General features: G+C 48.7%; 2 protein-coding genes across 3 annotated transcripts in view; both read right to left on the minus strand.

The window, feature by feature from the left end:
- Positions 1–21,071, minus strand: part of GUCY2D (guanylate cyclase 2D, retinal) — a 135,971-nt gene that overhangs the window by 52,654 nt on the left and 62,246 nt on the right. The window lies entirely within an intron of this gene.
- The window catches only part of CNTROB (centrobin, centriole duplication and spindle assembly protein), a 35,078-nt gene continuing 14,635 nt past the window's right edge, over positions 629–21,071 (minus strand). Inside the window, exons 8-19 of one of the 2 annotated variants that reach the window (XM_079951806.1) lie at positions 20,563–20,778; positions 14,938–15,084; positions 13,333–13,466; positions 11,624–11,749; positions 10,075–10,261; positions 8,267–8,600; positions 7,377–7,540; positions 5,937–6,030; positions 4,729–4,857; positions 3,566–3,701; positions 1,741–1,819; positions 629–1,470 (exon numbers count right to left, since the gene is read on the minus strand). In XM_079951806.1, the coding sequence (XP_079807932.1) occupies positions 1,330–1,470; positions 1,741–1,819; positions 3,566–3,701; positions 4,729–4,857; positions 5,937–6,030; positions 7,377–7,540; positions 8,267–8,600; positions 10,075–10,261; positions 11,624–11,749; positions 13,333–13,466; positions 14,938–15,084; positions 20,563–20,778 (1,887 nt within the window). In that variant the 3' untranslated portion in view covers positions 629–1,329. The remainder of the gene's footprint in view (positions 1,471–1,740; positions 1,820–3,565; positions 3,702–4,728; positions 4,858–5,936; positions 6,031–7,376; positions 7,541–8,266; positions 8,601–10,074; positions 10,262–11,623; positions 11,750–13,332; positions 13,467–14,937; positions 15,085–20,562; positions 20,779–21,071) is intronic. The other variant, XM_079951807.1, reaches the window with a different exon arrangement.

Here is a 21,071-nt window from a genome sequence, read left to right on the forward strand (position 1 = left end):
GAAACCTCCTCTCACCACTAGGCATCCAGCACACACCCGCCCAGGGAGGACCTCATTTATTTTGCTCTCGGAAATGTCGATTAGAGCAATAAAGTCTTCTGAAACTGAAATCTCCGGTGTTTAGAGGAAAGTGTGCTATTTACCCGGGCACATGCTTGTGGATGTGGTTTTTATTTGGAGGGAAGGGCACACATTGAAATGACAGCAGGGGATATCTGTGCACACGCTTGTGTCTCTCACAATCTTGTGCCCATTTGTGAGAAAATCAACGGATCTGTTAAGTAAAGTAACCTGCTGGTGGAGCATAAAAGACGGCTGTGTACATTCCAGGACTGTGAGAAAGGCTGAATTTCACAAATGGCCTCGGAACTGAACTAACCACCAGCAGAAACAGCATCTTTTGGTCTCCCAGGAATTCTGCACCCCAAATTTCTTTTGGGGCAGAAAAAAATTCAAGGATTCCAACATAAATGTTGCCATGGGAATGAAAGGGGTTGGGTCTTTGCTTCATGTCAACAGATACTGCAGAGGGAAGGTAATGCCATGAGCAGGGAGGAGAATAGCTTTTATTTCCTTTGAGGGTGGCAGGAAGCCAAACAGAGAGAAAGAGAGAGATACGGAAACCGACTGCTCAATATTCCTTTATTTTAGAAAATAATAACAGTGATAATACAAAAATAATTAACTGTGCAAAAAGAGAGTCAACTTACACTGCAAAGCCAGGTGTGTCTAAAACAGCACACTCAGAACAAAGCACTTAAAACATCAGGATACAGCGTGTTGGGAAAGAGGCCCAGAAAGGTTTCGTTAAGGCAGGGATGGCCTCTTGCCCGCTGCAACCTCCTACATGCACAACTGCAACCAAGCTGCTTTGACGGGTGAACCAGGTTGCCTTGAATCATCGGCCTCCTCTCTCCGGAGAACGAAATGGCTGAAGTTGACTTGAGGAAGGGAGATGGGGAGGAGGGCAGGAGGAGGGACGGATGCAAAGGGCACTGAGCCCAGCGAGGGCCGTCGCCTTTTGCTGGGAATAAGAAAAAAGAGGAGCTGTTGTTTCTGCCACCTCAAGTCTCTCAAAGCTGCAGGGTTTAAGAGAAGGTTTGGTTTTTCCAAAAAAAGCAAACCCACAAAATCCAACACGCACATTCCATTTTTTTAAAAGGCAACATTTTAAACTCCAAATGGTTGGAGGGTAAAGCTGGAGACTGAGGCGGGGGCTTTAAATCAAAGAGCAGCTCCCAGACACCCCACCAGAGGCCCAGACAGGTCAGGGGAGGGGAGGGGGAAGGTCAGCGTGGTAAGGAATAAATAGTCCAGCTGCGCCAAATATCATCGCCACACGCCGCCGCCTCCTCTGCTGGTGCGAGGGTTCAAGGCAGGCGTGCTGGAGGGCTTCTTCCCAGCTTTGGCAGTGGCCTGGGGTCTCTCGCGCCCAAACCCCGAAGCACCCACGCGGCGTGCAGAGGCCATCTGAAGAAGGAAGAGGGGGTGAATGACAGTGGCTTTTTTAAAAAAATAATATTTATTACTTTTGAAACTTACAAAAAAGAAAAGGACAGTGGCTTTTGACAGACACCCGTTCCTCAACATGACAGATCAAAAGCTCCTATAAGATTTAAGCTTTCTGCTCCCCGGTTCGTTAACCTGCCTCCCCACCCCTTCTCCGCCGTTCCTGAAAATTAAAGAGCAACTCCTGCCTCAGAATTTCTCCCACCCCTTCCAAAAGAATGGTGCACGTACCTCTTTCCTCATGGCGTCAATCAGCTTGGGGTTGGGGTTCCGGCGCGCTTGCAGATTTGCATCGCCTTTGGCATCTGTCCTGAAGCAAAAAGACCCCCACCAAAAGGAGAAAAAAAAGGGAAGAAGATGGGAATGCCGCATCAAAACAGAACCCAGGCATCCTGACTCTGCCGCCCACCAAAATCCTGTACAAAATCCTGCAGTAACAGCAGCAAGAATATTATTGGCCCAAAAATGGAAGCAAGAAGAACTACCAACATTATAATAATAATAATAATAATTTTTTATTTATACCCTGCCCTCCCCAGCCAAGGCCAGGCTCAGAGCGGCTTACAAGCAATAATAAAAACAAGATGAATGATTACAACTTAAAAACAAAAATAAAATACAACATTAAAATAATGGAACATTAAAATATTAAAATGCAGCCTCATCGCAGGAGGAGAAGGAAAAGAAGAAAAAAAAGAGAGGGAGGGAGGGAATCAAATTGGCTCCAAGCCAAAGGCCAGGCGGAACAACTCTGTCTTACAGGCCCTGCGGAAAGAAATCAGATCCTGCAGGGCCCTGGTCTCATGAAGCAGAGCGTTCCACCAGGCCAGAGCCAGTGTTGAAAAGGCCCTGGCTCTGGTTGAAGCCAATCTAACTTCCTTAGGGCCAGAGACCACTAGGGTGTTGCTATTTATGGACCTTGAGGCTCTCCATGGGGCATACCAGGAGAGGCGGTCCCGTAGGTACGAGGGTCCTAGGCCGTGAAGGGCTTTAAAGGTCAAAAGCAGCACCTTAAATCTGACCCTGTACTCCACCGGGAGCCAGTGCAGCTGGAAAAGCACTGGGTGAATATGCTCCCATGGCAGAGACCCCGTGAGGAGCCTCGCTGCAGCATTCTGCACCCGCTGGAGTTTCTGGGACAGCTTCAAGGGCAGCTCCGCGTAGAGCGAATTACAGTAGTCAAGCCTGGAGATGACGGTCGCATGGATCACTGTGGCCAAGTTGGGGCGGGAAAGGTAAGGGACCAACTGCTTGATGTGGCGAAGGTGGAAAAATGTCGCCTTATCAGTTGCTGTAACCTGCGCCTCCATGGAAAGGGAGGCGTCAAGGATTACACCCAAACTCTTAACGGAAGGCAATGGCACTAATTGGGCCCCCGCAAGAGAAGGCAGTTGGTCCCTCATCCCCATACCATCCCGACCTAGCCATAGGACCTCTGTCTTCGAAGGATTTAGTTTCAATCGGCTCCCACGAAACCATCCAACATTAGAAGAATGCAGGATGAAATTGATGGACTACGTAGAATTAGACAAGATAACAGGAAGGATCCGAGACCGGTGAGACCAGAGGTTTACCGAAGACTGGACTAAATTTACTGAGTATCGGAAAAGTATTTGTGATGATCAGATTACGTTTGTAGGACTACAAGAAGTTCTGTGAGGAGTAATTTAAGAAATATTGTAAAAATGGAAAGGGAGAAATGATTTGCTAGAAAAGGTAAAGGTTAAGTTAAGAATTGCAGGAGAAATAATCAAGACGGAAGGCTATCAGAGATGCTAAAGGAAATCCAAACAAGGACATATGTATAATAATTTGTGTGGTATGTCTTAAAATTTTTGTATGCTAAAAATTAATAAAAAATATTATTTAAAAAAAAACCAATGAAATTCAGGCCCCTTCTATAAAAAACCAGGAAACCCTAAAGCCTGTCTCTTTCCTCTGCCCCGCACCGCAGAGGGCAACATTTTTTGAGGAGCCCTGTCCAAATCCTGCCCCCCCCCAAAAAGAGGTTGTTCTCAGGAAAATACACCCCCACACACACACACCTCAGCCTTACCCATTCTGGCCTATCTCGCGCAAGTATTTATACAGGTCCTCTGGAGAAGGCACAGCCCTGCCTTTGGCCTGGTGGTGCCTCAGGAGGCGTGAAACTTCAGCGACCTGTTTTGGGGACAGGATCCCTCCCTCGTGGGCTGCGGAGGGAAAAGGGAGGAAAAGATCAGGGAATGGACCCACAGAATTCATACTAGAGGGATAACTACTGCCACTCATGGGATGGCTAGACACCAGGGTTTTTGTTTTTTAAAAAGAGATTTTTATTAAAATTTTAAAGGTTACATAAGTCACAACAACAAAACACCCAATTAAACCCAAAAAAAGAGCAATACATAAAAACAAGTCACATCAAAAGAAAAAGATAAAAAATGGAAAACAGACAAAAAAACAAGCAAAAGAAAATGCATAGAATCCAGAGGGAAAGGAAAAAAAAGAAAAAAAAAGAGAACAAATCAAACCTTTACATAACTTTCCTTCTTTAACTTATTTCCTTGACCTCCTCACACCTCCCCTCTTTGTATTCTGATTCAGTTAGATATTCCAGCAAATCCTTCATCCTTGTTTTTATCCTAATAATTTACCTTAATATACTGTAGTTTGACATTCTCTTCTTTCACCAATTAATCACCCATTTTTACTTTATTTAATCTTATTTCTCATTAAAACTAATATATTGAACTTAATCTCTTAAGACATTTCCCCTAGGGTCATAAAAATTTCATTCCACGATTTTTCCATTTCTCATTAATTTTTTTTTTAAAAAAATCCTTATATACACTTTAAATTCCCAATTTCTTTCCTCCGTCTCCCCTCCCCGGTCCCGGCCCCTGCCCTCAGTTCCATCAGGCTAGACACCAGGGTTTTGCCTTGGGTGTAAAGAAGAAGAGTTCGGATTTGATATCCCACTTTATCACTACCCTAAGGAGTCTCAAAGCGGCTAACAATCTCCTTTTCCCTTCCTCCCCCACAACAAACACTGTGAGGTGAGTGGGGCAGAGAGACTTCAGAGAAGTGTGACTAGCTCAAGGTCACCCAGCAGCTGCACGTGGAGGAGCGGGGAATCAAACCCGGTTCACCAGATTACGAGTCCACTGCTCTTAACCACTACACCACACTGGGGCAGGGCTGCTTCCAGGTGCAAGCAGCCTGGCCTGGCCTACCTACCTTTGAGCAAAGGTACTTTGGTTTTGTGGACGGCAGTACTGCTGGGCTGCTGGATGTGAATGGTGCTGGCAGATGGCTGGGCCGGATCCCACAGGGCTGTGGACCGTTCGTGGTAGGACAGCGACGTGCCTGGAAAGGAAGTCGGGAAGACTTTGAGTGCTGGTTCTTTATTTACTGTATTTTTTGCTCTATAAGACTCACTTTTTCCCTCCTAAAATGTAAGGGGAAATGTGTGTGCGTCTTATGGAGCAAATGCAGGCTGCGCAGCTATCCCAGAAGCCAGAACAGCAAGAGGGATCGCAGTGATCCCTCTTGCTGTTCTGGCTTCTGAGATTCAGAATATTTTTTTTTTCTTGTTTTCCTCCTCCAAAAACTAGGTGCATCTTGTGGTCTGGTGCGTCTTATAGAGCGAGAAATACGGTACTTGCACCCAGGAAGAGGAAAATCAAAATGGAAACACAGCCACTGGTTTCTAAACACTTGTTGCAATTATGACTGGTCGGCAGAGCTCAGGGGCAGGAGGTACCTCTGGCAAAGCTGGTGAAATGAGCCCCCTGAGCGTTGTCTCCCCCCCACTGCAGCAACTGGATGGCGGCTGCGAGAGGGAGAGACCCACAGAAGGCAGGAAGGCGGAAAGCTGTTCTGAGTCTGAATAATTGGTCTCTCTAGATCAGAACTGTCTCTGCTAACTGGCAGAAGCTCCCCAGGGTATTGATCTCAGAGTAAGGGTCAAGAAAGATCGCTAGCAGCAGTCCAGTGCTCTGCAAACCTTGAACGCCCTTCCAGCCACTGCCTTGAACATGCCAGCGACCACCACCCGTAGGGAGATGCACCACCCACAGATGGGCGCAGCAAGGGGTTGGGGAGTGAGCGAGGGACAGCCAGGAGCCACAAGAGGACCACAGAGCTCCCTTGTGCAGAAGGAAGAAGAAGAGAAGAGTTTGGATTTGATATCCCGCTTTATCACTACCTGAAGGAGTCTCAAAGCAGCTAACATTCTCCTTTCCCTTCCTCCCCTACAATAAACACTCTGTGAGGTGAGTGGGGCTGAGAGACTTCAGAGAAGTGTGACTGGCCCAAGGTCACCCAGCAGCTGCATGTGGAGGAGTGGAGACGCGAACCCGGTTCCCCAGATTACGAGTCTATCGCTCTTAACCACTACACCACACTGGCTCTCACAGGAGAAGGGGCCTGGGGCGTGCTCTTACCGAACTGCGTCTGGTTCGCGGCAGGTGGTGGGCTGTCCGTGGAGACCCCTTCCTGCTTCTGTGCAGCAGTTTCATATGCAGAGCGATCCAAAATCTGGAGAGGAGACAGGAGTTAGGTGTGCATCTTTCCCTCCCTCCTACACACCCATCTCCTCCTTGGCCAAAGGAAGCAACAAGGAAGTGGTCAAGGTCTCCTAAGATGTTTATGCTACAGAAATAATTAACAGCCAAGAATTCACTGTGGATAAGAACTGAAGATTTAAATTAAATTAAAGTGGCGCTGTGGGTTAAAGCCTCAGCGCCTAGGACTTGCCGATCGAAAGGTCGGCGGTTCGAATCCCTGCGGCGGGGTGCGCTCCCGCTGCTCGGTCCCAGCGCCTGCCAACCTAGCAGTTCGAAAGCACCTCCGGGTGCAAGTAGATAAATAGGGACCGCTTACCAGCGGGAAGGTAAACGGCGTTTCCGTGTGCGGCTCTGGCTCGCCAGAGCAGCGATGTCACGCTGGCCACGTGACCCGGAAGTGTCTCCGGACAGCGCTGGCCCCTGGCCTCTTAAGTGAGATGGGCGCACAACCCCAGAGTCTGTCAAGACTGGCCCGTACGGGCAGGGGTACCTTTACCTTTACCTTTAAACCTAGAATAAGTGGCTTTTAAGCAACCTGATTAAAAACAAAATCTTTATTTAACACCACTATGATTGCTGCTTTCACTGCGCAGTGATCCCTCTTGCTGTTCTGGCTTTTGAGATTCAGAATATTTTCTTGTTTTCCTCCTCCAAAAACTAGGTGCGTCTTGTGGTCTGGTGCGTCTTATAGAGCGAAAAATACGGTATGTCCCATCTTACCATGAGTCAAAGGGTGCTTTTCTGTGTAAAAAAGAGCCACTATCAGGATTCTGAAGGTAAGTACAGTCGTACCTTGGTTTTCGAACAGCTTAGTTCTCGAACGTTTTGGCTCCAGAACGTCACAAACCCAGAATTGAGTCTTCCGGTTTGCAAACTATTTTTGGAAGCTGAACGTCCGATGCGGCTTCCATGCTTTGGTTTCCGAACGTTTTGGAAGTCAAACGGACTTCCGGAACGGATTCCCTTTGACTTCCAAGGTACAACTGTATTATATAGGATGCAAGCCACACATTGCATACCCTCCAACATTCCTCAGATGAAAATAGGGCCTCTCTCTCTCTCTCTCTCACACACACACAGAGAGAGAGAGAGACTCTCCTCGACCCCCCATTTTTATGTCCCCTCCTATCCCCACAGAGAATTTCCTATCAGAAGAAGGGTGAGGGCCGCTATACCAAGATGATGCATTTCAAGATGAGAAGACTTGATTTGAAATCAGCCCAGCCTGCGAGAAAGGACTCCCATCATCACAGTTCCCTCCCACCCCTACAGACGGAAAAGAGAAAGAGCAGAGATTAGGATCACGGCGACACATACCAAACGCAAGTAGTAATTCAAGTCGGGCTGAGGCACTTGAGCTCCACCCTCCAAACTGCTCTGCTGGAGGGTCTCTCCTTCGTGGCCTGCTGCCTCAGTCACGGTCTCATCTGTGTCATCTGTGAACGGGTGCTCTGCCAGGTTATCTGGGTGGAAAGGCAGACCTGAAGCAGGCAAGAGAGAGAAAGAAACAGAGAAATATGGGAGGCCCAGGTTTAAATATCTGCTCAGTTGCAAAAGCCCACTGTGGGCAAATCACTCGACGCTTTCAGACCCCCTTGCATTTTAACTTTCTTTTTTTAAAACCACCTATCTCCAGGTAAAATTCACACATGCATGTCAGGGATTCTTCAGCTGTAATCCCTGCACTGCAGGGCTTGGACTAGGATGACCCTACAATTTCTATGTTTTTATGCCTTTATGAAGGGCAGCTATGCAGATAAAATACAGTGGTACCTCGGGTTAAGTACTTAATTCGTTCCGGAGGTCCGTACGTAACCTGAAACTGTTCTTAACCCAAAGCACCACTTTAGCTAATGGGGCCTCCTGCTGCTGCACCGCTGGAGCACGATTTCTGTTCTTATCCTGAAGCAAAGTTCTTAACCTGAAGCACTATTTCTAGGTTAGCAGAGCGTGTAACCTGAAGCGTATGTAACCTGAAGCGTATGTAACCCGAGGTACCACTGTATTTCCAAAGCATGAATGCAAGTCAAACAACAAAAAAGAGAAATCGACAGGCCTGACACTTCGGCCTATATATATTTTCAAAAAAGCTGCAGTTGTTCCACAACGACATGAACAAAAGTCCTCACAATGGGTGGTCTTAAATGACGCTACGTTTTACTCGCGAGCAGATCCACTGAAATTACTGGACTTGACCCAACGCGCACCTGCTACAGAGCTGTCCACCTGCGGTTCCAGCTGCTGGAAGCCCGGCTGGCTGAGGAGGCTGTAGTTGAAAACGTGGCTGAACTCCGAGGAGAGACGCCCCATGTCTGGGAGCAGGGGGAGCAGATGGCGGTAAGCATCCTGCACTGACTTCTCGGGGGCGTCTGGCGGGCCCCGTGAAGAGCTTCGCTGGGCGGCAGGCTGGAGGGGGACCGCCTGCACCCACGCCGGCCCCTCGCAGTCCCCTGCCCCTTGGCTGCTCCCAAGAGATTCCGCCTTCTGGGTCTTCATCAGCGATTGGGAGGGCTGCGGAAGCTCCAGGTTCAAGGAGGTGTCCTATTGAAGGAGGGCAAGGGGTTAAAAGACAGCAAGCTCCGAAGGCAGCACTGGTCAGTCCCCTCCCCCTCAATAAAGCACCCGGCAGCTATAAGGAAAGTACCGTAGTCGTTCTTCATGCAATGGAAATTGAGCAGCAACAGGAATCTCTTCTTAACGAAGAACTGAGCAACAAATCTACAGGGTTCTTAGAGCCTGGTGAATTGTACAAAGGATCTGCTCAAAGGCAAGGGAGCTCTGGAAATTTTGCAACGTTGATCTTGCTGCGATTCGCCAGTGTTCGAATCCCCATTTAAGCCATGAAGCACACTGGATGCCTGGATCAGTCATACATTTTCTATTACTGGGGAATGATCAGGAGCTCACCAAGTTAGTGGCTAAATATCTCTATTTGGTTTTTTGTTGTCGAAATACACTGCAGACGTCTGATCTCCCTGGAGACCTATGTTTTGTGCCACTGGGGAAGTGGTAATTCTGCCTTGATTTGTTTTGGATGTTTGCATGTGATGCCAATAAAGGTTTTATGATACAAATAAATAAACTAACCAGGACAGTGTTGTAAGACACAGTGTTCACGTACGGCAAAGGGATGTGGGGGCAGGAGTCAGTTTTAGCAGTTGCATATAGCAGTCGCCTTGGGACGCAGGTGGCGCTGTGGGTTAAAGCCTCAGCGCCTAGGGCTTGCCGATCGAAAGGTCGGCGGTTCGAATCCCTGCGGCGGGGTGCGCTCCCGTCGTTCGGTCCCAGCGCCTGCCAAACTAGCAGTTCGAAAGCACCCTCGGGTGCAAGTAGATAAATAGGGACCGCTTACCAGCGGGAAGGTAAACGGCGTTTCCGTGTGCGGCTCTGGCTCTGGCTCTGGCTCTGGCCAGAGCAGCGATGTCACGCTGGCCACGTGACCCGGAAGTGTCTCCGGACAGCGCTGGCCCCTGGCCTCTTAAGTGAGATGGGCGCACAACCCCAGAGTCTGTCAAGACTGGCCCGTACGGGCAGGGGTACCTTTACCTTTACCTTTTATAGCAGTCGCCACCGCCACCCCACCACCCCCAAGCTGGCGCCCTCTAAAATTCCCAGTCATGACTGAACTCAGAGGAGATGTCCAGAAGAAAGGGAAGCAAGTGGCGGTAGTTGCCAGCTGGGAGTTGCAGTCTGGAATGCTGGGAAGGCGCCAGCTTCAAAAAGGCTGATGCAGAAGGACAAGCCTTGCTGAAGAATAACCAGGCATGGCTTGTGCACAGGCAAGTCCTACTTCAAACTTTTTTAGTTGAGATGGGAGCGACAGCCCAAAACATCTGGGCAGTGGGGTTTTTAAAAAAACATTTTATTTTCTGGTTTTTCCACGTGGGCAGTGTTGTGTTGGCAAAGGCTGCCCTCACCACTCTTCTCCTCAAGAATTTACGTTTCTGGTTAGGGTCAAAGCCGGGAGTGCCAGGAGTGAGGACATCTCTGTTTATGGTGCCGAGGAGGCTCTCACCTTCTGCTGCTGGGCTTTGGTGTCGGGCTGTGGGGAGGCTGGGCTGCCACTGGTGAAGAGGCGCAAGGCCTCATTCCAGTGCGCCTTCATCATAGCCTGGAACTGGCTCATCATCTCCGCTCGCTGCATCTCCAGCCGCCGAGACTTGGCCTGCAGTTCCCGAATCTCCTCTTGCTGCTTGGAGATCCTGCGTGGGGTTATGGGGTGGGGTGGGTGGGAAAGACACCATGGTTCTAGGACAGCCTTCCACATCATGGAAAAAGTTTCATAATACAGTGGTGCCTCGCAAGACGAAAATAATCCGTTCCGCGAGTCTCTTCGCCTAGCGGTTTTTTCGTCTTGCGAAGCATCCCTATTAGCGGCTAAGCGGCTATTAGCGGCTTAGAAAAAGGGGGGGAAAGGGAAAAAACTCGCAAGACTCGTCTTGCGAAGCAAGCCCATAGGGAAATTCGTCTTGCGAAGCACCTCGAAAAACGGAAAACCCTTTCGTCTAGCAGGTTTTTCATCTTGTGAGGCATTCGTCTTGCGGGGCACCACTGTATTCAACATGGCAATATATGGCAAATATATAGCAAATCATGATGTGTGTGCATGTGCTTCTCTCCTGATTCCTGTCGCCCCATGGCACTGACTATAAAATAACAGTTAAAGGTATGTAAAAAGTAAAAAAAAATGTATCAGACCCCTAAAGATCCAGTTGCCAGGGCATTACCCTGTTTGCCTCTACAGTGGTACCTCAGGTTACAGACACTTCAGGTTACAGACGCTTCAGGTTACAGACTCCGCTAACCCAGAAATAGTACCTCAGGTTAAGAACTTTGCTTCAGGATGAGAACAGAAATTGTGCTCTGGCGGTGCGGCAGCCCCAGTAGCTAAAGTGGTGCTTCAGGTTAAGAACAGTTTCAGGTTAAGAACGGACCTTCAGGATGAATTAAGTTCTTAACCCGAGGTACCACTGAACATAAAGTTAAAGGTAAAGGGACCCCTGACCATTAGGTCCAGTCGTGGCCGACTCTGGCGCTCATCTCGCTTTACTGGCCGAGGGAGCCGGCGTACAGCTTCCGGGTCATGTGGCCAGCATGACTAAGCCGCTTCTGGCGAACCAGAGCAGCGCATGGAAACGCCGTTTACCTTCCCGCCAGAGCGATACCTATTTATCTACTTGCACTTTTTGACGTGCTTTCAAACTGCTAGGTTGGCAGGAGCAGGGACCGAGCAACGGGAGCTCACCCCGTCGTGGGGATTCGAACCGCCAACCTTCTGATTGGCAAGTCCTAGGCTCTGTGGTTTAACCCACAGCGCCACCCGTAAAAAATGTACCAGACACCTAAATGTCCAGTTGCCAGGGCATTAGCCTGTTTGCCCCTACATAGTTCCAGCATTATTTGAGACATTGTGATATACTGATATACCACGATGTTTAGCTGGTGATATATTGCAATGTTGAAAACCAGACACCGCCCAGCCCTCCTTACCCTTCTCTCTGGCTCCACACACAGCTTCCCCAGCACCCCCAGAAAGACCTCCCCCTCGCCCCGCTCCCAGATACCTGCACTCGTAGTCCTCCGCCAGGTGCCTCTGCCTCTCCTCCCTCTCCGCCAGGTCGGCTTTGAACTGGGCTAGTTGGCTGGCCAGCTCTTTCTCGTGGTGGCCGCTCAGCTCCAGCAGCTGCTTCCTGCCAAGGGAAAGAAAGGGGTCAGACTCCAAAAACAAGAACTTCTGGTTTACAGCCAAGAAGTCGACAGCTCCCCAAGCAGCAGCAGATTAAGTGAAAAAGGCAGGGATGGGCTCGAGAAGGAGCCATCTTGAATCCACTTATCCTACACTCCGTTTCCCTAGCACAGTCATTAACTGAGGGCAGGGAACCTTAGGAAAAGGCTTTATTATGAAAGCAAGGGGAAGCTCTCCCCCCCCCCACCTGTCTCAAGATAAAGCCAGTGGCTGGCTTGATCTAACAAGAGAACACGAGAAGGGCCTGGGCCCTAAGGAAGTCAGATTATCCTCCACCAGGGCCAGGGCCTTCTCAGTGATGGCTCCGACCTGGTGGAATGCTCTGTCCCATGAGACTAGGGCCCTGCAGGATTTAACTTCCTTCCGCAGGGCCTGTAAGACAGAGCTATTCTGCCTGGCTTTCAGTTTGAACTGATCTTTTATTCCCCTTCCTTCCCTCCCCTTTTTATGAAGATTACCCGCTCTGGGATCCCGCAGTTAATTCTCCCCCGGTCTCCTCGCTGGCCCAAATAGGACTAATTTAGCCAGCTAGCCCTGGTGATCATCTAATGCTTATTGGATGGATTTCCCCCCTAAATTGATTTTTTAATTCTGAATTTATTGTTATTCACGTTTTATACTGTATTTTATGCTGTTTTCTGTTGCATCAATTAAGTGTTTTAAATTTGTTGTCAGCCGCACTGAGCCCAGTTTTCTGAACCGGGAAGGGCGGGGTATAAATAATTTTTTATTATTATTATTACCGTATTTTTCGCCCTATAGGACGCACTTTTCCCCCTCCAAAAATGAAGGGGAAATGTGTGTGCGTCCTATGGGGCGAATGCAGGCTTTCGCTGAAGCCTGGAGAGCGAGGGGGGTCGGTGCGCACTGACCCCTCTCGCTCTCCAGGCTTCGCGGACCTCTCCGCAAGCAGCGGGAGCCAGTGTTGGGCTTCCACGGCTTACAAAGAGCTGCCTGTTTGGCGGCTGGGGTCGGGGGAAGCTCGGGCCTCCCCCGCCCCAGCCCCGCGCCTGGGGGGAAATAATTTTTTTCCCTTTATTTCCCCCCCAAAAAACTAGGTGCACCTTATGGGACAGTGTGTCCTATAGGGCGAAAAATACGGTAGATCAGGACCCATCTGCTCCACATCCTGTTCTCACAGTTAGTCGATGCCTGTGGGGAACCCTCAAGCGTACATATCATGGCTAGTAGCCATCGACAGCCCTCTCCTCCTTCTCCTTTAAGTTGTTTAATCCTCTTTTAAAACCATCCAAGTCGCTGGCCATCACTGTCTCTTATGGGAGCGACTTCCACAGTTCCAACTATAAACTGCATGAAAAGGTCCTTTCTTTTATTCGTCCCAAATCTCCGTTTGGATGTTATGAGAGGGGAGGGACTTTGCTCTATGCCATGCATAATTTTTATAAACCTCTATCACGTCTCCAGAGCCAGGAAGGAAGGGTGGCTATCCGCGGTGGCATCTAAGGACAGGGGCTCCCTCTGGCTGAAGGTGCGCTTGGTGCAGAAGGGCATAGAGCCCCGCCCCACCTGTGCTGCTCCCTCATGCTGCTCATCTGGCGCAAGCTCTCCTCGTGAACTTCAGCCATGCGCTCCGTCACCCGCTGCTCTAAGGCCACCTTCAGCTCCGACTCCAGCTTCACCTTCTGTGCCTCGTAACGTGCCTACGTGCAAAAGGGGACGGGGTGGGGATGGAAGGGAAAGTCACTTCAAGCTTCTAGTGTTGCATTTAAGACTTGACATGCTCCTGGTCCTCAAGGAGCCGGCAAAGGCCAGGTACAAAGACTTCAGCTGAAGGTGAAAGCCCTTGAATCAAAGAGGTACATGCACCAACCTCAGCTCAATGGGACTGCTGTATCTTTAACATTATTATTAGTAGTAGTAGCATTCTTTATTAGTCATGTTTTTGCCATGATGTTTTATCATGTTTTTAATACTCTGTTGGGAGCCACCCTGAGTGGCTGGGGAAACCCAGCCAGATGGGCAGGGTATAAATAATAAAATTATTATTATTATTATTATTATTAGCCATAGCAACTCGATAACTGGGCGAGTGGTGCATGAGGTCCGTCATCAGAGCTCCAGCACTGGCAATCACGGAGCTGCAACAGCAGGGAGAAGCTGCAGCAATCAAAACTCCTCCTTTCTGAGCACAATTCAAAGTGTTGGTGCTGACCTTGAAAGCCCTAAACGGCCTCGGTCCTGTATACCTGAAGGAGCGTCTCCACCCCCATCGTTCAGCCCAGACCCTGAGGTCCAGCTCTGGCGGTTCCCTCGCTGAGATAAGTGAGGTTACAGTGAACCAGGCACAGGGCCTTCTTGGTGGTGGCATCCGCCCTGTTGAACGCCCTCTCACCAGATGTCAAGGCAATAACCAACTATTTTACTTTTAAAAGACAACTGAAGGCGGCCCTGTTTAGGGAAGTTTTTAATGTCTGATGCTGTATTGTTTTTAATATTCAGTTGGAAGCCGCCCAGAGTGGCTGGGGAAACCCAGCCAGATGGCCGGGGTATAAATAATATATTATTATTATTAATATTATCCATACAATTCAATTACAAACATGGCCCACCTAGTCCAGCATCCTGTTTTCACTAGATGCCTGTGAGAAACTGGAAAGCGGGATCTGAGCACTAGAGGTTTGCTCTCCTTCCATGGCTTCCAGCAATTAGCATTCAGAAGCATTACTGCCTCCCAACCTGAAGGCAGAGCATAGCTATCATGGGCTAATGGCCATCAGTAGTCCTCTCCTCCATGGATTTATCTAATCCTCGCCATCATCATCGCCTCCTGTGGGAGGGAGTTCCATAGTTTAATAATAATAATAATAATAATAATAATAATAATAATAATAATAATTTATTTATACCCCGCCCATCTGGCTGGGCTTCCCCAGCCACTCTGGGCGGCTTCCAACAAAATATTAAAATACAATAATGCATCAAACATTAAAAGCTTCCCTAAACAGGGCTGCCTTCAGGTGTCTTCTAAAAGTCTGGTAGTTGTTTAACTACGCACTACATGGAAGAGGACTTTCCTTTTGCACAAAACGTCTGAACTCTCATATTTGCTGCGGCTCCCCCACCCACCCCAAAAGCAGCACCCGCGCTTGGGAAGGCCGCTGCCCACCTTACCTTGACCAAACTCATCTCCATCTTCAGGTTGTCTCTCTCTCGGCGCATGGCCTCCAGCTCGGCCTCCAGCCCTTGAACTTCCGACTGCACCGAGGCCAGGACACGCTGGGCGTCGGACGCTTTCTGAGCTTCGCGCTGGGCCACTGCCTAGACAAGGGGTGAAGAGGAGGAGAAGTAGGGTACGCACTGAATAATAATAATAGGTGGAGCTGTGGGTTAAACCACAGAGCCTAGGGCTTGCCGATCAACTGCCAACCAAGCAGTTCGAAAGCACATCAAAGTGCAAGTAGATAAATAGGTACCGCTCTGGCGGGAAGGTAAACGGCGTTTCCGTGCGCTGCTCTGGTTCACCAGAAGTGGCTTAGTAATACTGGCCACATGACCCAGAAGCTGTAGACCGGCTCCCTCGGCCAATAAAGTGAGATGAGCGCCACAACCGAGTCGGTCATGACTGGACCTAATGGTCAGGGGTCCCTTTACCTTTACCTAATAATAATAATAGCAGTAGTAGTAGTAGTAGTAGTAGTAATAATAATAATAATAATTTATTATTTATACCTCGCCCATCTGGCTGGGCTTCCCCAGCCACTCTGGGCGGCTTCCAACAAAATATTAAAATGCAGTAATCCATCAAACATTAAAAGCTTCCCTAAACAGGGCTGCCTTCAGATGTCTTCTAAAAGTCTGGTAGTTGTTGTTCTCTTTGACATCTGGTGAAAGAAACTGCTGAGACTCCAAACACCCCACCACCATCTCCCCACAAAGCCTGCCTCCCAACTGCATCCCTAGCTTGCGGTGTTGTGTGCCCTCGCACCCCCCCCCCCCCGGCATCCTGAGCAACAAATACCACTGAAAGCCACGTCTGAACCGTCCCAGATTTTCAAGGGCAACTCTGAAGCAACCTGGGTTCTGCCTAAATGTGGGGGAAAGGATCCGTCCCCCTGGGGAAATCCCGATGCCCCTCCCTCCAAAAGCAAGGCTCCCAGGGCAACCTGCTCAATGGCTGCATGCAAAATAACAACATAAAATCTGGGCGACAGCTGGATCAGTTTACTATTCGTATCGAAGGGGGAGAGAGGCAAGACGGCTTCGCCTTCCAGCCTGTTCCCACTTGGGACTGGCCATCTGCATATATATTGTGCAGAACTAGGAATTAGGAATTAACTCAAACAAAGCAGAGGCCAGGAGCCTCCCAGATCATCTGCCAAGGCTTTCCGCTCTTCACAAATGGCATGTTTAGACTATGACAGGTGGGAATAATCTGAATCCAGAATTACAAGGCAGACTACAGCAGCAAGAAAGAAAGAAAGAAAGAAAGAAAGAAAGAAAGAAAGAAAGGGGCAGAAAAGAGTGAAGGCTTTTATTCTATTCCTAGCAAAATGGTTTCTTATGCTACTTAAAAGGTAAAGGGACTCCTGACCATTAAGTCCAGTCGTGACGGACTCTGGGGTTGCGGCATTCATCTCACTTTACTGGGCGAGGGAGCCGGCGTACAGCTTCCGGGTCATGTGGCCAGCATGACTAAGCCGCTTCTGGCGAACCAGAGCAGCGCACGGAAACACTGTTTACCTTCCCGCCGAAGTGGTACCTATTTATCTACTTGCACTTTGACGTGCTTTCGAACTGCAAGGTTGTCAGGAGCAGGGACCAAGCAACAGGAGCTCACCCGGTTGCGGGGATTCAAACCGCCGACCTTCCAATCGGCAAGCCCTAGGCTCAGTGGTTTAACCCACAGCGCCACCCGCGTCCTTTATGCTACTTAAGATCATCTAAATTTGCACCCTCTGTTGTTGTTTTCCCCCCTGGCAGGTCTCCTGTGGCTTTAGGGATGACCCAAGAGGCAGAAATCCAACAACTGCCTTCTGTGGCGCAGTGTTTGGAAAAGCTTTACCCGATGAATCACTGCCAGTGAAGTGGTAGAATAAGGCGCACACAGAAACCTCACCAGCAAAAACAGGGAAATCCTGAGTGGGACCAAACTCCCCCCTTCCCACTCCACCCCTAAGCTGCTGCCTCAGATCACTGATCCATCTGGCGCAGTGCTGCCTACACTGACTGGCAGCCACTCTCCAAGGTTTCAGGTTGGGGACATTCACAACCCAACCTAGACAGGAATGTAAAAAGTGCTTGGCTTTGGATAAGGCCAATGGCCCACGCAATCCACCATTTTGTTCTCACTGTGGCCAAGCCAGATGACTGTGGGATAAGCCACCAGGGACCGAATCCTGGACCTCCTTTATCAAATGCAGACTACTCAAGGGCTATGAGCCATGACGGCTGGCTAGCTATTTATCTACCCAATTTGTATACAGTGGTACCTCGGGTTAAGTACTTAATTCATTCCGGAGGTCCATTCTTAACCTGAAACTGTTCTTAACCTGAAGCACCACTTTAGCTAATGGGGCCTCCTGCTGCTGCCGCGCTGCTGGAGCACAATTTCTGTTCTCATCCTGAAACAAAGTTCTTAACCTGAAGCACTATTTCTGGGTTAGCGGAGTCTGTAACCTGAAGCGTATGTAACCCGAGGTACCACTGTATTAGGGAAACCTGCACACAAAAATGTGTGTTATTAGGAGAGAGTCAAACCACTAAAATGCTGGTTTTTTTAAAAAAAAGAATTGCAAACAGATGGGGAAAATGAGAGAAACCGCAATTGACAATTTCGCCCACCTGCCAGGTCCAGCACTATTTCTGGGTTAGTGGAGTCTGTAACCTGAAGCGTATGTAACCTGAAGCGTATGTAACCTGAGGTACCACCGTACTGCCGTTCATCTGAACATCACAGGGTGGTTCATGGCAACAAACCCCTCCAGGTTAAGAGACAGCACGCTGCCTCCGAAGACTAGTTGCAAGAGATCACAAGGGGAAGCAGGCTAGTATAACGACACCCTGCTTGTGGCATCTGATAGCCCACCAAGAGCAACCCGATGCAGGGTTAGAGAAGACCACTGGCCTAGTCTAGCAGGTGCTGTTCACCTGACGCTCTCAGTGGTGGCAAAACAATCATTTAGGGAGTAAACGCATTGCAAGGCCTGCCTTAGCTATTAAAGGGCACAACACAGGAGCAGCCACAACACAGGAGCAGTAAGTCACAGGAGTCAGATGAGGGACATTTGCGGGAACCCCGTTTCTGAGCAGCAGAATATTTTTAAAGCTTTTTTCTGAATCACTGAGGACTAGAAACCTTAAAAATTAAAGATCACAGGCAAGATGATGGAAATAAGAGCAGCATTTGTAAAATACTTTTCAGAATTGTATAAGAAAGGGAAGGGGGAAATTTATAAAATAGAGGAATATATCTTTGACTTACAAATTGCGAGACAAGGACAACTGTGACTTTAAGGAGGAATGGGAACTTTTTACAAATTATTTAAAAAGACAACAAAATGAATTCGACTCCTTGGCAGGTTTTGAACAAACATACACAAATTTATTGGTTGACAACATGATGGATAGATATGCAAGGATATGTACAATTTTATAATATGCAGAGGAAATATTTGAAGAGAAATCAGGGAGAGGAGATGAAGGAAGTCCTTGGTGGGGGAGGGAGGGGGAAGTGGGGGAATAATGTATGTGATTATACAGTTTGATAATTTATTATGTGGAAATTGATCAATAAAAAATATATTTAAAAAAAAAATAAATTAAAAATTAAAGGGCTCCTTGAAACAGAAAAGTGAGCAAAAGCAGCAGGGGCTTTTGTGTGTGTGATTAAACCAGCTCTGGAGCCATGAATATCGTTTCCTGGAGTTCTTTCCTAGTTAACCAAGATTAGACGTGGACCCGCGGGTAACAGCTGGCCCACGTACGCACACTGCCAAATCAGAATGAGACATCTCTACCCCACAACTCACAGACTGGGAAGGCTGCTGCTGCCGCGGCCTACGCTTTTCCTCCATAGGGTGGGGATTTCTTCCATAGGGTGGCAGTTCTTCCCAGCCCTGGGATTCCATGGCAATCAAGGCCTCCCTTGCCTCTGTGCTCCGTGTAAGAGGCTATGGCTTGAAGGTGGAGCCAGAGTCAGCCCTGCCCACTAGGCAGAAAAGGCCACGCCTCTCCTGAAGGGGTTTCCTTACAGAAGGACTGTGGCCCTTCCTTGTGCTGGAATACTGAAGCCAAGCAACCAGGTAAGAAACCCTACTAATAAATTACTCAAAGCCCTGCTTATTTTTCTACAGCAGTCCCAGAAATTGAGCTGCTCTTCTCCATATTGAGCCTGCCTGCTTGCTTGCCTGCTACAGCCTCAGTAAAAAAATGGAAGGCAGGAGTCTGGAGTAGGACAGCCAGGGTGGGGCTGAGTCCTTTTGAAAGAGGGCCAAGATAGGGTAGGAGAGATTTAAAAGGGGATAGGAATATAGGAAGCTGCCTTGTCTGAGCTTATATTGTAAGCTCAGGAGGGGAGGAGCCATCCTATGCGCACTGATGAGCATTGTTTAAATGATAAAAATAGTATTTACCCATGGAATTTGGTGAGAATTGCTTGCTAGCAAGTAAGCTCAGGGTTGCAACAAGCTCTCCTTAAAAAAATTAAATTGTCCAAAATCGAACTACAGTGGTACCTTGGTTTACAAACTTAATCCGTTCTTAAACCAAAGCATGCTTTCCCATACTAGCGAGGGACTCAATTTACAAATGGAACACGCTCAACAGGAAGCGGAACATGTTCTTATTCCAAGGCAAAGTTCACAAACCAAAACACCTACTTCCAGGTTTGCAGCCTTCTTAATCCAAGTTGTTCGTAAACTAAGCTGTTCTTCAACCAAGGCACCACTGTAGGCTTATTCTCAAGTTAACCTATTAAGTTTCCAACTCCACTCACAGTTAATAGAACTGGTGCAATGCTTTTACTTTAACATTTGCTAATGCTAACACCGATGCCAGAATGTCTGTGTTATCAATTACTGTTTCCTGTGAACAGTCGCCGGCTGACCTCTCTACATCCCATTTCCTTCGGCCATGCTATTTACAATGACTGGCGACAAGAACTGTGTATATATTTAAGTGCAACTATGGGTAATAACTTCAGAGGGTGTCCATGGGTTCTAGTGTAAGAAACTGCCTGCTAGGCAAAGGTTTTGATCAGGGGTCAGGAAACTTTTTCAGCAGGGGGCCGGTCCACCCTCCGTCAGACCTTGTGGGGGGCCGGACTATATTTTGGGAGGGGAAATGAACGAATTCCTATGCCCCACAAATAACCCAGAGATGCATTTTAAATAAAAGCACACATTCTACTAAAGTAAAAACGCCAGGCAGGCCCCACAAATAACCCAGAGATGCATTTTAAATAAAAGCACACATTCTACTCATGTAGAAACACCAGGCAGGTCCCACAAATAACCCAGAGATGCATTTTAAATAAAAGCACACATTTTACTAAAGTAAAAACGCCAGGCAGGCCCCACAAATAGAGATGCATTTTAAATAAAAGGAACACATTCTACTCATGTAAAAACACGCTGATTCCCTGACAGTTGTTGGCCGGATTTAGAATGCGATTGGGTCAGATCCGGCCCCCGGGCCTTAGTTTGCCTACCCATGCTTTTGATTGTGCTCTTAAATGGGGAGAGAAACCGCTCCTGCAAGGGATTTGGAAGCCCTGGTTGGAGCCTCTCACTCTCTCACCTTCTCCTTGTCCAGCTGGGAGCGGCTCTCCTCCTGCAGGACCTGTTGCTGCTGCTCCAGCTGCCTCTCGCGCTGGGCCCATGCCTTCTGCTGCTCCTCCAGCGTTGCCCGCAGGGTCTCCTGCTGCCGGCGCTCCAGGTTCCACTCCGCCTCCAGGCCGCGCACCTGCCGACGCTCCTCCTCCAAGTCGCAAGAGAGCCTGGCCCTCTCCTCCTCCTGAGCGGGCGGAAGGGGACGGGGCGCACTTGTCAGCTCTGATGCGAGAAAGGTCCAGTTCCTGAGCCCAGAACGATGCCCCGAGAAGGGCATTAATGGGAGGTGCCAGGCAACTCCCTGTGGCGTTTGAGAGTCAGCAGCCTCTTGCCCCCCCAAAATGGGGCTCTTTTCAGCTCCCATGGTGATATGGCCAGATGATGGGGGGCAGAAAGAAGACAGGGTTCCTGTACCTTTAATAGCAGAGTGGAAGAAGAATTTCAGCAGGTGTGAGTTGTTTCCCTCTTCTGCACTCC

The sequence above is a fragment of the Podarcis cretensis genome (assembly GCF_951804945.1).
Source record: "Podarcis cretensis genome assembly, chromosome: 13".
In the NCBI taxonomy this organism is placed as follows: domain Eukaryota; kingdom Metazoa; phylum Chordata; class Lepidosauria; order Squamata; family Lacertidae; genus Podarcis; species Podarcis cretensis.